Genomic DNA, 17,765 nt, shown 5'->3' on the forward strand with positions numbered 1-17,765 from the left:
TAATCCACTGTCTATATGTAAAGTGGGTTTCTATAAGAATGTGGTGTCAGTTATGTGATTTGTAGCACAGAGGTGATATTGAGCAAGTTTACAGTACCTTCAAGGACAATGAACTTACTTATATAGCACGGTTCTATGACACCAACATGCTTTGGACTAGACCAGTGTTTTGCAGCAGAACAACTTTCTGAACTATATTTATGGACTATTATGTTCGAACTGGATTTTTACATTTTAATTACAAGTGTGATCCATTTTGTGGCTACATCTACATAGCCCTGCAGTTTGGATTATGGGGGTCTGAATTGCAGTGTGCTGTGGTGTAACTCGCCCATGCACATGTTGCTGGTGCGAACTAAAAAGGTACCTAGTTCACATTAATGTAGTCTTCTTTCAAGCCGGACTACATTCATGTGAATTATGTACCTTTTAGTTTGTGCCCACAGTGTCCACAAGGGAGAGTTATAGTGTAACACATAGTCCGCTCTGCAATCCCCCTAGTCTGAACTGTGGGGCTGTATAGATAAATGCTAAAAATGCGGAATCACAAGCAGGTATTAACACAAAACCTTTCTCCCTCTCTGCATAAACAGAAGCTGGATGACCTTCAGAGCTACGCTCAAAAAGAAATTAACGAAATTTGTTTAGAGATTTAAGGGCTGATCCTTTCCTCTTTTCTGTCAATGGGCGTTTTGCTACCAACTTCAATGAGAGCAAATTCAGATCCATTCATATGATTTTTCTAGTAATACTTTTCACTAAATAGAAATTTTATTTAAAAAGAAATGGGAGTGTCCTTTGAGTTTTTCAAGTCTTCAGCACTATGAGCTAATGCTCCAGGTACTGTTGATGTCATTTTTTGTAACACGTATTCCCAGTTTCCCCACATACCAAACTCAGCTACTCACAAAGAAGCAAATTCTTCCTTCCCCTAGCATTGTTCCAACTCCCATCCACTTCCTCACTTCTCTCCCCAATGAACTCCTGAGTTCCTCCCCATATCACTGTTGTCTGTCTGATTATCTTCTTCCCTTCCTAATTAAGCACCCACCCAGCATTGTTCTAATCCAGATTGGACCCCATTCCCCCACTCTATTAACATGTTCCCCATCCTGATTGGAGACCATTCTTCACTCTCACTCAGTTCAGCCACCCAAACTAATTTCCTACCTGCTTCCATATTTTCCACTGATCTATTTGCACCAGCATGCTTTCCCTGCATTCTAGAAAACTAACACCAGATGCATCAACGCTTTTATGCACTGAGGGGACTGTGCCTTACAGAGCACAGTTCAAAGTTCTTTAGACAATAGACTGCTTCTCCTTTGACTTCAGTGGGATTTGGATCAGACCATATGTTAGGATTTCTATAAAACATTTTCAAATGTAGAAACAGAAAAGGTCAGGACAAATATACTGTGGTTATTGGAGAATCATATAAGTAGATAGCTGTATAGATAGATATGTCCATATGTACTACATTTCCATAAAATATATGCATAGAAATACCTTTCTATCCAATTTTCCTAAGTATTTATATGGTCCCTATCATGAAATAAAAAATAGCTTTATCCTTTTTAAACCTTACCTTCTCTTTTATAAGAGAGCGGGAATCTAGGATTAAGTATAAATTTAAAAAAAAAATAGAAATAGGCAAGGGTTAAATTAAAATAACTATACATTTAAGAGTTTACTATAAACAAAACATTTTTAAAAATTGGGCATAAAATATTTTAACATTTGCCCTTTCCTAAAAACCAAAAACAAACTGAATATGTTTTTTAAAAGATTAAACTAACAAGCTGTGTGCCTACCAGTACTTTGTTTACATGTTGCTTCTCATTCCCCCACCCTTTCTGTGAGTGTGTATGTGTCTTTTTAAATTTTAAGCAAAGGCTCTGATTTACTGTACAGTGATTAACACAAGAAATCTGGCTCTGATCGGGGAATGATTGTAATAACAAATTATAATGAAGTATGCTGATATACTTTTATAATCAACCCATTATACCACTCTATTCAGAATATTAAAGTAATCCGGAAGCACAAATTAGAGCAATACATGTAGGATTCATGTCCCAACTACACTTCCTCCCAAATTTTTCCTTCTATGAGCATAGGAGCAATATTTTTAAAATTCTAGGTCTTACATTTTATTACATTCACATCTATATTATAAAAAACAAACTATAAAATCGGTTTTCCCCACTCAAAGTTCAAGTGAATCTTAGTGGACCCTTGAGAATACATAAATGGAATATGTATACACGCAAATAAAATGAAAAATCTGTTCAAGTCCTACCATGGGCCATGCGATGGAACCAGTAGTACCCAAAGTCTACTCCTAGGAATGTCAAATACCATGTCCATGGTGAGTCCCACAGCAGTTCAAAGATTCTGTAGTTATCCCACACATAGATGTAGGTAGTTAACTCGAGGCTTCTGGACACAACACTGAAATATACAACAAAACAGTTTTCTCAAAAACCTTTTGAATTAGGCTAATAGATTTGTTGTATTGCATATTTGTACTTTTCAGTCTGCAGCTTTTTTTTCTAACATATAAAGCCACTCGGCCAATCTTGCAGCCCTATACTGGCAATATTACCATTGACTCCAATGCCACTATTGACTAAGGATTGTGAGCCAAGACTGAAAAAATAGCACAGTCCCATCCTGTTTAACCTTTTTTCCATTGCAACCTGAGGTCTTGTGTTTTTTATTTCTTGGAAGATCTCCAGTCCCTTCTTGGCTTCAAATTATCTAAAGCCTTTTAGACAGTTTCTTTGACCTCATTTATTCTACACAGAGATGTCAAGGTATTCATGTGACTGGGAGAAACTCATTTTTAGTCTAGAAGTTAGAAATACTTTTAGGATGCTACTAATTATTATTATTATTATTATTTGAATAATACCATGGCAAATCTGAACACACTGAATATTTTCATGATACATTTAACATAGCCAGATGAAGGACTGAGGATGAATAAGAAACAATGTGTGTTGCAAGAAAAGAGTAGGAGGGGAAATGCTAGAAAGACTGATGGAAGAAGTACTGCAGGACTGAAGGTTAGGGATAGAGAGAAAGGAGGGGGAAGGGCAAAGGAGAAAGTGAGGGAAAAGGAAAAATGTGACAAAAGTTGGCTGAAGAGTTCTTTTGTGTTCCTGGACAATGGCTAATTAAACTCCCAGACATTCCTGGCCTAACCCTCACTCAGTACTGAGTACAAAAGAGTTGGTGTGGTTGAAGAAAGCATAGTTTTGGGCTCAGGGGTTTCTAGGCCATGGTTCGGGTATTGGGAGTCAGACACAAGGTTACAGGAAAAGAAACTAGTGGCTAAAAGGGCCAAAGACTGTGTGTTGTAGCTGAAACTGCCTGTCTCTGTGAAACTTTGCTGCTGTCTTTCCCATTTTTGTTCAAAGCAATCAGGACTTCTGAATATAATATTGTTACACCTTTGCTGAGTGGTACCAGACTTTTGGACCTTATAGGTCAGTTTCTTAGTTGGAGAAGAAATCAATGATGCAAAACCAGGGTATTTTTGGTGTAATTAATTTACAAAATGTACACAATTTCTGTTTCTTTGAACAGAGGTGGGGGTCACCAACTGCACATAGGCAACTCCCTCTTGCAGAAACCTCAGTAAAAGCACTATTACGCTGTCACGAAGCAACAGCTGTCTTGGACCTAGCTCTCGCCTGGAATCTTCCCTGCCTAACACTTAGTTCCTTTTTCCTCCCTCAGTTCCCAGGCTTTATACCTGGGAAAACCTTTTGTGCCATGGCCAACAGCGGCACAGAAGTAATGGTAGCAGTACTGCAACTCCCCACAATAACCTAGCGACCCACCCACAACTCCTTTATGGGTCAGGGCCCCTACAATTACAACACTGTGTTCAGATTCGAATAGCTGAAATCATGAAATTTACTATTTTTAAAATCCTATGACTGTGAAATTGATCAAAATGGACCGTGAATTTGGTAGGGCCCTAATTATAATCATCAGCTGCCAAAACACACCTGCCCTTCACCTCTATCCCTGCAACAATTGTCCTGTTTTCTCACTTCAAAAAGTCTGCTCACCCTCACTTTAGCAGCTGGTAGATTGAGAATTTCACTAGAAGCAGCAATGGCAGGTGTACTTTCAAAAACATTTTAGCTGTGCCCAGAAGTAGCAACAGATGCACCTGGAACATGTTTAACTTTCATAAGAGCCATGTAACAAATATTTCTAAAGATGATTTTATGTCGCAACCAGATTTTTGCAATTCACTTCATGAGGCATATGCAAGGTTTAGTATAAATTTTAATCACCTCCACAACAGGTCAGAAGGGAACTGATGCTATTCAAACACACACACAAAAGGTATTTCTTAACATCTTTTAAATGACCAGGAAATTTAAAACACCTCTTGCAACATACAGTATCGGTTATTACATACTGTTTTCTCACTTGATTCTTTGCCTTTTATTAACATATAATGCTTCTGCAGTACATCCAAAGATATGTGAACTGATACATTTCCTCCATTTTTGATCAACTTTCAGCATTTCCCCTTGAGTCCTTTTGTTCCATGGGCTGAGGCCAAGGTGTAAAAACTCAAGCTAACCTTGCAACACATTTTTTTAATATACAACTCTCAGCACAAGTCAGAATCTGCTTATTTTTCCTTTATGTTCAAACCACAAATCTATAGCACATGACACTAGTTGATTACCATAATTAATGAAGAGTAATCCATCATATCAGTATGTAATTCAGAAGAATCAGAAATTGCTTAAATATTTTTGATTTGTTCTTTTACAGTGTGATAAATAGAAAAGTCCAGACCTAGCATTCAGTTACAACTTTCAAAGCTCGCTCAGAGTTTTTAAGATTTAATTCTTTTTTTCTGAACCCTAAGTTTACTTCTTAAAATCACTGAAGACAGTTTAGTTCCCAAAGTTATATTACAGTTTTTAATCATAAATACAGTTGAAACTGAAGGCCAGCCATTTTGGGTCATCTAGTCTAGCCTTCTGCATGAACCCCTAAGAGAGAGAGAGATAAGGTCCTTCCTAACCTGTATATTCCATAGACTTATCTATTCTCATTTTGAGCACCTCTGCTTAATTTACCATTACAGACAAACTGTAATCCAATTACCCGAATCATGAGAGAGGTTTTGTTGTTGTTGTTTAATTTGAAATTCTATTTGTCCTTTACTTTAAGCTACTGCTACTTGTTTTAATACTAGTGTCCAATCTAAACCATTGTGTCCACATTGGGCCAGATAACAAAAGCAACATGGGAGAAAATTCTGGGGAATGAAGTCACAATGCAGATATGCAGATCCCCTCATAAAGATATCCCTGCATTATTCAAGGGAAAGACAGTCAGTTGGTTCCTTTCAAGAAGGTCAAGCAAGCACCATAGGACCAGGAGAGGGGCTAATGTGCACCCTCTACCCCTCTCCCCTTTGCATGGGCCCTGTGGAACAACCTGTGTGGGGCCTGAAGCAGCAGGGTGTGTGTGGAGAGTAGAAGGAGGATACCATCTGAGCCGATATCCCTTTCCCAGTGCAGATCTCAAGGGGACAATCTAGGAAAATCCAGAGGGACAGCTACCATCTTGGTTGGTGGTAGGTATTAAACGTGGGACTTTCAGAGACTTTATAGCTTGAACTAAAAAGCGAGGCTCTCAAGCTAAGAGTTGCAATAGATCCATAGCTTCTCAGGATTGGGCACAGAAGGTGACACATAACACACACTGACTATAAGCTCCATTAGCATTATAAATAAATTTATAGTGAATATCTTGTTTCTCAAGGCTAACTAAAATCAATTTCCTTAACTTTACTTAATTACTATGCATTCTCCAGTTCCCCTTTTCCATTTTCCTTTCCCTTTCCCTTTTATGAACTTTTTCTAACTATTTGGTCCAGTTTTTTTAAGTCAGTGGTTCTCAAACGTCATTGCACCACGACCCCCTTCTGACAACAACAATTACTACATGATCCTGGGGGGCGAAACCCAAGCCCTGCTGCCCTAGACGGGGGGGCCGAAGCCGAAGCCCTGCTGTCCTGGGCTGAAGCCTGAGCCCCGCCACCCAGGGCTGAAGCCCTTGGACTTTGGCCCCGGGACGGTGGGGATCAGGCTTCAGCCCCAGGCTCCAGCAAGTCTAATGCCAGCCCGGGCAACCCCATTAAAAGGGGGGTCCCAACCCCCAGTTTGAGAACCGCTAGAAGTGAAGGTAAAAAAAACTGTGTACGTTATTCCAGGGAAGAAGGACTTATCAGTATTGTGTAACTAATACGTTCATCTCTTATCTTGCAAGTTATTTGTGGGGCTTTTTTAGGATTCCTGTGCTTCTGCTGTGACGATCAACCATGCAACTCAATTACAGGAAGAAACAAAGCTACGGCATTGCAGAATTTCAAAATGCAGGACAAAGACAATTTCTTTTAAATAAACTACAATTACTCAGACACGTATTATACAGCAGGATGCATAAATAATTAAAAGCTCACTAAGCCTTTGTTTTGGAGTGGAAAGGTTAGGGCTTTACATTTCAAAAGACACTATGGAGCTTTCTTTTCCAGATGAAAAACTGGCTCCAGTTCAAATTGGAATAAACATTTTAATAATATGACTTCACTAAAAGGGAGGGAGAGGGAGAAGCCTTGTGAAAACTTCCATTTGCAAAACAAAGTGAACCCGCCTGCAACTGAAATCCCCTTTTATTTCCTGTACAGGTGCCAGGGCTTGAACAGACACCCAATTTATTACCCTGTCAACTGACTTATTAGGGTTGACACAAATCGAGCTGAAATATGCCTGACATACTACAGTCAAGGCTTTTTTCACACTTTAGCACAAAGCCAAACTTTTCACAAGGTGGAGGGAAGGGGAGAGGGAGTTATGGGAGTTCTATTCCCTGTTTTCTATCAGCAAGATGAATATGATTCTCTCCCATTCTTAATATGCGAAAACCAGTCATGAAATAACCCAAGGCTAAAAACAATTCACCAAAACGATACAGCTGGGAAATCACCATCAGACTCTGGAAAGCCCTTGATTACAGGAAATAGCACCCTACATTTTCAAAAAAATATTCCCACTAGATCCTGAATCTGAACCAAAACCTCTTCTCCAATATGATTTTATTCTCTGGAATTTTAGCCTAAATAATCCAAATTCCCAATTCTCCTCAAAGGAAAAAATGTTATTACAAAGCAAAACAAAGTAAAATATGTGGCAGGTCTGATTACTCATACAGATCTTCTATTTTATATTTGTCTTCCAGCACTGACCTCCATTCTACCACACCTATTCCTGTCAGACTTCACTCTCTCAAAATGTTAATTTAATATATTAATATTAATTTATTTTAGAAAAAGAGGGAATAAAAAACAATAGTATATAAACTTTGGGGGAATAAGAAATAAAAGGTTCTCATGATCTCTTATTATTATAAAATTCATTCTTTCCACACACCTCTGTCATCTCTTGCTATCCCATGTACAACTTAATGCTTAACTCTAAAAAACCTTATTCATGCAAATCATCTTTATCCTCACAAATAGTCCCACTGACTTCAGTGTTGTTATTCATGTGAGCAAAGCTTACTAACATAAGTCTACACACAGTCTTTGTACTGGTATTACTATGTGTCACCCTTTACCAATTCAGTTAAGCTAGTACAGCCATACTGTAGACACAATTATATCAGTATATGTGTATATATATATATATATATATATATATATATATATATATATATATATATATATGCTTATACAAGTTTAGCTTATTCCCCTTTCTGTACAGAGTAAGCTCTACCAGTATAAGCTTATTTTTACCAATATTTCTGTGCCCACAATAGGATCATGTATATACTACAGAATTAAGTCAACTTAAGTTACGTAGACGATCATAAGTGTCTTTATTAACATCAGTTGTGCATGTCCACGCAACACTCCTTGTGTCGGCAGATCGTGTCCACAGCTGTTGCTCTCGCATTGACAGAGAAAGCGTTGCATCGTGTGTAGCTATCCCACTGTGCAACTCACCATCCTCTGTCAACCTCTGCCACTGGGAGCTCTGGGAACAGATTACCATCCCATGATGCAGTTCTTTCTGTCTCATCATTCCCTGGGCTTCCTACTTCATTTCGTGCTCTTGTGAACTGTGCACCCGCCATCTCTGCCTGACAGCATGGATCCTGAGCTGCTCACCAGTCTGGTGATGAGTGTTATGAACACGACATGGCTGGTCCTGCAGTATTCCATGAGCTATGAAACAGAGAGTGAATCCGCGATGCCTGCCATGCTGTCTGCCATGTAAACAAATAATTTAAGATTACTGCTGGCATTCACAGAGCAGCTGCACACAGTGGACTGTCGGTACTGGGCTTGGGAAATGAGCACTGAGTGGTGGGATCACATCATATGCACATATGGGATGACAAGTAGTGGCTGCAGAACTTTTGGATGCACAAATCCACCTTCCTGGAACTGTGTGCGGAGCTCACCCCTGCCCTATGGCGCAAGGACACCACAACGAAAGCTGCCCTCACAGTGGAAAAGTGAGTAGCAACTGCTGTGTGAAGCTAGCAACTCCAGACTGCTACCGGTCAGTCAAAAATCAGTTTGGAGTTGGGAAGGCCGCCGTGGGGGTTGTGGTGATGCAAGTATGCAGGGCCATTAATCGCCTTCTGCTACAAAGGACCGTGACTCTGGGTAATGTGCAGGACATAATTGTTGGCTTTGAAGCAATAGGATTCCCTAACTGAGGAGAAGCGACAGATGGAACACATATCCCCAGTTTTGGCCCCTGACCATCTTTTGATGAAGTACATCAACTGAAAGAGTTATTTCTTTATGGTCTTGCAGGCACATGGTCTTTCACTGACATCAGCATGAGGTGGTTAGGGAATGATGCACGATGCACGCACGTTTCAGAGCACTGGTCTATATAGAAGGCTGTACACTGGAATTTTCTTTCCTGACCAGAAGATTCCAGTGGGGGATCTGGAAATCCTGGGAGACCCTGCCTACTTATGACTCCTGTGTCTAATGAAGCCTTACACTGGGAACCTTGACAACAGCAAGGAGCGCTTCAACAACAGGCTCAGCAGGTGCTGAATGAGCACTGAATTGGTCGATTAAAAGGTGACTGGCCCTGTTTTTTTTGTCCGGTTGGACCTCAATAAGGAAAATATGCCAATGGTTGTTGTGACCTGCTGTGCTCTGCATAATATTTGCAAAGCAAAGCGGGAAAATGTTTCCCCAGGGGTAGACCACTGAGGCTGATCGGGTGGCTGCTGATTTTGAGCAGCCAGATACAAGGGCAATTAGAGGGGCGCAGTGGAAGACTATTCGAATCAGAGAGGTTTTGAAGGAGTATTTTGACAATGAATCTCAGTAACGTGTCTTTATGTGATACATTCAGCCAGGCAACGTTTACTTGCCATCTTGAATTATCCCATAGTGCTTGCTTTCTGAGTGTTAATTGTGCTATGTAAATATTCCTACCTCTAGCCACTGTGTTTCAATGTTAGCAATGACTGATGTGTGTATGTCACAAATAAAGATTCATTTTATTTCGAAGACTTAAGTTTAATAACAAGACAAAACACAAATTTTTGGTCAAACTGGGGATGTGTCAATGAGGATCAGTCTCATGGTTAGGGCTCTCACAGCTGTGTGTACTCCAGCTTTCATTGGGAAACCAGTCCCCAGCTGTGGAGTGCATGGATAATGAGAGGAACCGGGAACACATGAGGAATGCAGAGAGGGAGTTTGGGGAGGGCCTGGTCCGGAGTTCTATAGTAGCTGCAGGGAGAGTGGTGCACGGATGTGTTAAGATTGCAGGGTAATAAGGGACTTCATCATCTCTGTCTGGCCCTCCAGGAGCTTTATCATCCACTCCTGCCCCTGTGTCCTTTCCAGGATATCCAGTCTCAGTCTTTCATTAATTGTCTCCCTCCACTCTCGTTTTGCTATGTGCTTTATCTGTTGACTGCAGCACTTCGCAAAACATATCCTGCTTACTCCTCCTGGTTCGCCACCTTATCTCACGGAGGCGCTCCGCTGGTGGGTCCTCAAGGGCACAGCTGCAGAAGACAAAGAAACAATCAACAGAGACAGTTACCTCTTTCTCACTGTCCCTTGACTAGCACACAGGTCAGCGTCAGTCCCAAATATGATGAGTTTTGGGCGGGAGGATTGGCAAGGGAGAATGGGCAAGAAGGGATAAAGGGTGGTTTGCTGAGGTAGATACTACAAGCGGCTAGGGAGACTATTCTGAATATTGGTACCCTTTTCCATAGGCTAGGGTAATCAAACCTGGTATTTCACTCCTAAGGGTAACCCAGGATGCAAGGGTGAATCTCCTGCAAGAGTGTGGCTTCAGACCAGCTCCATACCCTGCTCGCGTGTGTAGTGCTTTGATCTATGCAGAAATAACTGCCTGGTGACATGGCAAAGTTTCCTACGGTGGGGGAACAACTAAGGCAGCTCTTCCAAAGAACCTTCGGCAGAGCATTGCTGAGTACCTACAGGAAAGTTTCCTAGAGATCTCTATGGAGAAATCCCGGGACATACCCGTGTACATTAAACTTTTCCACCGTGGCCCCACTGCATAGATGGACAGTCTCTGTTGTTATTTTCTGTCCCTTATCTCTCCTCTACCATATAACAAAATACACGAGAGCTCAATCTCCTCTCACCATGCAGTATCAAAGCAAAATGAGTACTTTCCAGACTCCCCTCTCCTGAATCCTGCGTGCCAGAGCCAGAGTGTGGGGACTGGTTAGACCCCTCTGAAGTGAAAAAGAGGTCCTGACTTGCCACACCACCGGACGATCCTGCCACATGCTCCACGTCGTCTTCCAGCTCCACTTTGTCATCCACCTCTTCATCATTGGGGTTGAGTCCACTGGCCACTGCCTCCAGACCCCCCAAAGTATCCACGGGGCTCTTGGCGGTGGAGTCACCGCTGAGGATGGCGTGCAGCCTCCCTTGCCTGCTGGTGTGCCTGCCCCAACTCCTTGATCTTAGCACGGCACTGCTGCATGTCCCTCTCGTGCCTCTTCTCCTTCATCCACTAGCAATCAGGCCATAGGTATCAAAGTTCCAATAACTGGAACGAACCTGTGACTGCACAGCCTCTACTCCCCATAGACTCAGCAGATCCAATAGCTCCAGTGTGCTCCAAGTGGGAAAGCAGCGTTGGCTGCGGAAAACTGGCATGGTCAGTTGGGAAGATGCCGTGTGAACTGTGCACACCCAGCAAACAGGAAGAGGACTTTAAAAAATTCCTTGGGCTTTAAATGGGGGAGGGGTGCATACCTGTGTACCTTCTGGCCAGTGGAGTTCAAACTGCTGACCAGAGCAGTCAAGATGGGCATTGTGGGACACCTCCTGGAGGCCAATTAGAGTGACATAACCAAGTGCAGTATCTACACTGATGCTGTGTTGCTTTAACTACATTGCAAAAATCTCTATGCCACTTGTCAAGGTGGTTTTATGATGTCAGCATAGCAGAGGAGTTACATTGGCCGGAGGGGCTTTTCAGTGTGTACACCTCCACTGTTTTTGTCGACGAAAGCTGACTTTTGTTGACAAAACTGTGTAGGCCTAGGGAGGTTGCACTGCTTTAACTATACTGGTGTAACTGGCACAACTTGTATGTTTAGAAAAGGCTTTAGGATTTGCAGGATGGGTTCTTAAGACTACAATCTCCCACAGAGAATTGTCTTAATAATTGTATTTATATATGAGTTCCATGTACATATATGATGCTATAGAAATAGCAATGTTCATTCAGTATCTCTTTCAACATGGGGCCTGATTCTGATCTCTCACTATTGTAAATAAGTAGTGATTCCCACTGAACCCAATGGGCTTACAGTGCTTTGTAGGTGAGACCAGAATCAGGCACATGGCATTCGCCAGTATCATATACCAGTTGGGAATGAGGGATTGACATGTCCCATTCAGCCCAGAATAAATTCATGTGAATTTTCTGAGAACACAGAAAGGAGTAACAGCCCTTTAAAAATATAATGAAATAACTGTAATGTATCATTATTTTATGTCATATGGTGAAATGAGGAAAAAATATTTACATATTCATGTGGATTTTCTAAATCAACAGCTTGGGTCAGGCTCCTGAGTCTTAAAAAGCCACAGTTGACTTTTTTCACACTATTATATGCAGCTCGGAAAGTCTATTATTTTAAAATTGTACTATTTGATTTTAGAAATAATTAAGGAATCGTTTTTTCTAGTTTCCAGAACTTCGGGATGTTGACTCAGCAAATTAGGCTGGCCTCTTTTAAAACTGCTGCTCCTGTACTCCATCTAGTGGAATACCGACTGTGCTTAACACATTATCTAGTAAATATATTGTGTCTTACACAGTGACGTACTCGACACACTGGTACAAAATATAGATAGTACATTACATCTTTGCACAGTATGCAAACTGAGCCCATTTATCTTAATGAAGAACAAGAAAACATGTAATATAATTCAGTGTGCTATAACCTGGTTTGGGAAATGGATTTGGGGAGGAGGGGCTGGAACTTTTGAGCGGTAAAGGTTATTAAACAAATAAAAACCCATCTCAAATCCCAGTAAACATAGGTCACAATCTATGTTCCTACACACCCATGTGTGTGAACAAACCAGTCTAATGGCTCTCTTTCAAACACGGGGGCCACCTAGCAACTGCCAAGGTCAATGGAAAGAATGGGATCAAGTTCAATGGGTACAAAACTGGGCTCACCATGCAGTTAGAAATCAATCATTGTGAGTAAGACGTGGTCTCCGCAAAACATTCCACTGGTTTAGCTAAGGGTATATTTCTAAATTGATTTAGTTAAACTGATGTAAACTTTTGCATAGACCCTTTTAATTCTAGCTTGTATCAATTTAGTTCAAGTCAACTCCTTGCTGACTTAATCTAGATCAGTAAAAGCCAGAGTTAAATCAAATTAAGCTTGTCTACACATCAGTTTAACTAGATCAATTTAGAAATATGTCTTTAGTTAAACAGATGTAACTTTTGTGTGGAGTCAGGGTAAAGCTAGTAAGTAGAGAAATGGAAACAAAGATATTAGGGAACTGTCAATTGCACATTTTCCTCTAGTAGGGGTGATCAATAAGTTAGGAGTTACAAATGTTTTAGTAACCAAGTTCTCTTTTAAGGTACCCTCTAAAACCAGCACATGCTTTTGCATGTGTACATGTATGTACACACGCTCTCTGCCTCTAAATCAATGGAAGCTTCTCAGGGCACAGACTGTCTACTCCATTTTGACCGTTATGGCATGGAGTTTCACTTATTCACACTTTCAGATGACATCAATCTCCACTGTTGAAAGACTGGAGTAGAAACCCCACTTGTCATGTAAAAGTCTGGAAATTATACTTGCTAGGTTACGTGAGAAAAGGAATGTACACAATTTTGGTAAACAAACTCAATTAATTGCATTGCTTAGTGTATGAGATATGAAGAACTTTACGAAATAAAGCCCTACTACACCATGGATATTACTGCCACAAATAAGGTGCAAAAATCTTATGAAACACATAATGGTATGAAAAATCCAGAAGGCATTTTTCCCCTCTTTTTTTCTGGATGTCAACAATATTTCAAATAACTTTAATTTCCTCTGTTTAAAAAAAAAAAAAAAAAAAAAAAAAAGAGTCTGATAAACTGTAGCTTTCTCATTGGAATGGAAAATTCCATTGCAGACATGACCACCAAAAGAGTGTGTGTGTGTGTGTGTGTGTGTGTGTGTGTGTGTGTGTGTGTGTGTGTGTGTGTGTGTGTGTGTGTGTGTGTAGCTGCACAGCAAATGGAGAGTTCACCAACTAGTTTGAAAAGGTACCTACCTAAATGATTCCCCCAAACACATTATGAATTGATTTATATTCTGCTGCTTTAACAGAAGAAATGGACCAAAAAGAAATAATACACATACTTGTTCAGTAGATATTTATATCTGGAATAAGACTTCTCTTGGGAAAATATATTTTTAAAAAACAGCAACATTTCAGGCATCCTGGCAACAGTTTGTTGGGGGAAATAATTATTTATAATAAAAACTCTCAAAATATTTTTTACCCAACAACTTGTAAGTTAATGACAAAACTTTGCAACTTCTATTCACATTGGAATCAAGTTCAATAAATTCATCCAGTTTACCCCCAAAAAACTACTTTCCATCAAATATCATACTTAGTATGAGGAAACAATTTTTTTTTAAAGTGTACAGGTTATGTTGCAAGTAGTAGTGTATCCATGACAAGCATTTATATTACATGCTGCACAGTCTGGGGGGGGGGGGGGGGGGGTTAGGGGAGCTTATAAGAAAGATGCACTCCCATGTTTGATAAGTTTTTTCTCTTGTATACAAATTTCATATATATATAGCCTGTATATGGCATACTAATAACCACAATTTATGTTTTTCATTTTCTCTACCGATGAAGTACAAAACACGGAATAAAAACTGTTTTCCCTCAGGTCTGCTACACTTTTGTTACCCAGATTGTGGAATGGAAAATTATGCTCAGAGACTGAATTTGGTTTTCATGACTTCTCATTTTCCCCATAATCCAAAAACCTCTTTGTGATGACGCATCTGAAGCTTCATTCTAACTAATGGATTAATAGGCTGAAGCACACCATTTTAGTTTCAACCACAGATTTTTTTAAGGAAGTGGCAAACCATTTCAGCTAGTTGAGAAAATGAAAATTAGTCCCTGGGAGAGGATACAATCAATGGTGTGTTAATCTAACCTTCAGCTGTTAATGATTTGCACTAGGATTTCCCCTGACTCTGTGGGTTCTGCTGAAATATTGTTTTAGCAGTTTCTGTCAGATTTCCCTACCCTTTTCTTGCTGAAAAGGGACTGACTGAAGGGGAAAGCTCAGCAACAAATTTGTGCTCTCTTTCTTTTTAAATCCCAATTCTTTTACACCACCAAAAGGCAGATGGGGAGGACGACAGAATGTTCTCTTTTTCAGTCCTGTCCTGTTTAGTCTACCTAATGTCCGTAGCTCCTTTAACTGATAAAAAACAGTGCAAGCATTCATCATTAGAAACTGGCAATTAACACCTAAATTCTATGATTTGTAATTGCTTTGTGGATGTACTCTCAAAAAGCTAAAAGCCTTTCACAGTTCTTGCTTGAAAAGACAACTGTGAAAAGAGCTAAAGTGTTCCCAGATCTCACATAGTAGTATTAAAATAGTAGTGAGCCGGATAAGAATGTTAGTACAGTATGCTTATTCATTTCAGTGCCAGCACCTAGGACCAGATCCTGAAAAGTGCTGAGTGTCCTCAGTGATCATTCACTTCACCAAATTCTCCCATCCTTGCAAAATAATACGTGCATAGCATTCACAGAGCCAAATCTTGCAAAATGTTGAGTGCCACTATGAGGAAAGCACTCAGCACCTTGCAAAATTGAGCTATATGCATACAATGCAATTTTTCTTAATAAATATTTTTGCAGGGATGGATGAATCTGGTGAATTTTAGTACTCTTAAAATAAAAATGAGACATAGTACCAAAACTGCTAACTTTCTTATACCATGGTACCAAAACTGCTAACCTCATTATACATCCTGAACTTCATCATAATCTGCCCTGGCCTTTCCAGATAAGAAACATGGTTACTTGATTTGGTAAATCTCTGATGTGCCTCAATCTCTAGAAAACAACATTAATTCCAACTGAAAATATAGCATGATAAATAAGATCTGATTGAGGTTTCTCAGTTGTACAGTCATTTTCACGGCTCATCAATTACTGAAAGAATTTCTTGTTTATATAAAAACTGATACACAAAACAGGTTGGATATAATTAGCATCTTCAAAAATAGTACACCTCTACCTCGATATAACGCTGTCCTCGGGAGCCAAAAAAATCATCCCGTGTTATAGGTGAAACTGCGTTATATCAAACTTGCTTTGATCCACGGGAGTGCGCAGCCCCTCCCCCGCCAACTCCCTCCCCTGGAGCACTGCTTTACCGCGTTATATCCGAATTTGTGTTATATCGGGGTAGAGGTGTAATATGAAATAACTAACCAATGAAATTCATTATCCATGAATTAAGCAAACTTCTTTTGAATATTTCTGATGTTGACAGTTCACATCTCTTATTTGTGTAGGCAGTGTTGGGAAAGAGCTAGCTGATATCTTCTATGTATCTGCTTAATTCTTTAAATGGCAACTTCTAAGGCTATTACTCCTGAAAACTGAAATAAACAACCACATGTAGTCCATACTTTCTGGGGATGGTTCCAAAACCATAGCCATAAATCTTGTCAAACTAACCAGATAGTTTTTTTTTTAATGAAACTACAAATTTGGTTTATAAAGCTAATAGTGTTGATAAAATATATTTAGATTTCTGTAAGGTATTTGACTTGGTACTGCACGGCATTTTGATTAAGTAATTAAAACAATACGATATCAACATGGCACACATTGAAGGGATTAAAAACTGTCTAACTGAATGTAACTGCCAACAGGGAATCTTCACTGAGCAGTTGTGTTTCTAGTGGGATCATCTAGAAAACAGTTCTTGGCCCTATGCTATTTAACATCTTTATCAACATGTGGGAAGAAAACATAAACCCATTACTAATTAAGTTTGCAGATGACACAAAAAAAGGGGAGTTATAAATAATGAAGAGAACAGGTCACCGATACAGAATGATCTGGACTGCTTGGCCCATGTGCTTCAATACAGCCAAATGTAACTCGTATGTCTAGGACAGCGGTTCTCAAACTGTGGGTCATGACCCCAAAGTGGGTCGTGACCCTGTTTTAATGGACTTGCCAGGGCTGGGGTAGACTTGCTGTGGCCCGGGGCTGAAGCCAAAGTCTGAGCCCCATTGCCCGGGGCCAAGTGTGGCTCAGACTTCAGCTTCAGCCCTGGACAGCAGGGCCAAGTTACAGGTCCCTCACCCAGGACTGAAGCCCTTGGACTTCAGCTTTGCGCCCCCCACATGGAGTGGGGCTCAGGTTTTGACCACCCACCACCTGGGGCAGTGAGGCTTCGGTCCCCTCTCCTGGGGGCATGTAGTAATTTTTGTTGTCAGAAGGGAGTCACAGTGCAATGAAGTTTGAGAACCCCTGATTCTAGGAACAAAGAATGTAGGCCATACTTGCAAGATGGAGAAACTACCGTGGGAAGAAATGACTAGAAAAGTCTTAGGGTCATGGTGGATAATCAGCTGAATGCGAGTGCCCAGTGAGATACTGAAGCCAAAAGGGTTAATGCTGTCCTTGGATGTATAAATAGAGGAATATCAAGCAGGAGAAGAGGTTAAATCAACTCCGCACTTGACATTGATGTTAGCGGTGTTACTGAAACACTGTATCCAGTTCTGGTGTCTACACCACAAGGATGTTGAAATATCAGAGGGTTCAGAGAAGACACGAGAGTGGTTCAAGAATTGAAAATATGCCACATAGAGAGAGACTGAAGGACTCAATCTATTTAGTTTATCAAAGAGAAGATAAGAGTGACTTGAGCACAGTCTACAAGTACCTACATAAGGAACAGAAATTAGATAATAGAGATAGTTTCAGTCTAGAAGACAAAGATGTAACGAGGTGCAATGGCTGGAAGTTGAAGCTAGGCAAATTCAGACTAGAACTAAGGTGCACATTTTTAACCATGAGGGTAATCAATCATAGGAAACAATTTGAATATGGATACTGTAAATTCTCCAACACTGGAAATTTT

At 40.3% G+C, this 17,765-nt stretch overlaps 1 protein-coding gene across 3 annotated transcripts in view; it reads right to left on the minus strand.

Moving 5' to 3' along the window:
* AGMO (alkylglycerol monooxygenase) overlaps window positions 1-17,765 on the minus strand; it is a 261,159-nt gene that overhangs the window by 237,047 nt on the left and 6,347 nt on the right. For all 3 annotated transcript variants that reach the window (XM_005306643.5, XM_065583183.1, XM_065583185.1), the window contains exon 3: window positions 2,303-2,454. In XM_005306643.5, the coding sequence (XP_005306700.2) occupies window positions 2,303-2,454 (152 nt within the window). The remainder of the gene's footprint in view (window positions 1-2,302; window positions 2,455-17,765) is intronic.

Source organism: Chrysemys picta, chromosome 2, assembly GCF_011386835.1.
Source record: "Chrysemys picta bellii isolate R12L10 chromosome 2, ASM1138683v2, whole genome shotgun sequence".
Lineage (NCBI taxonomy): Eukaryota > Metazoa > Chordata > Testudines > Emydidae > Chrysemys > Chrysemys picta.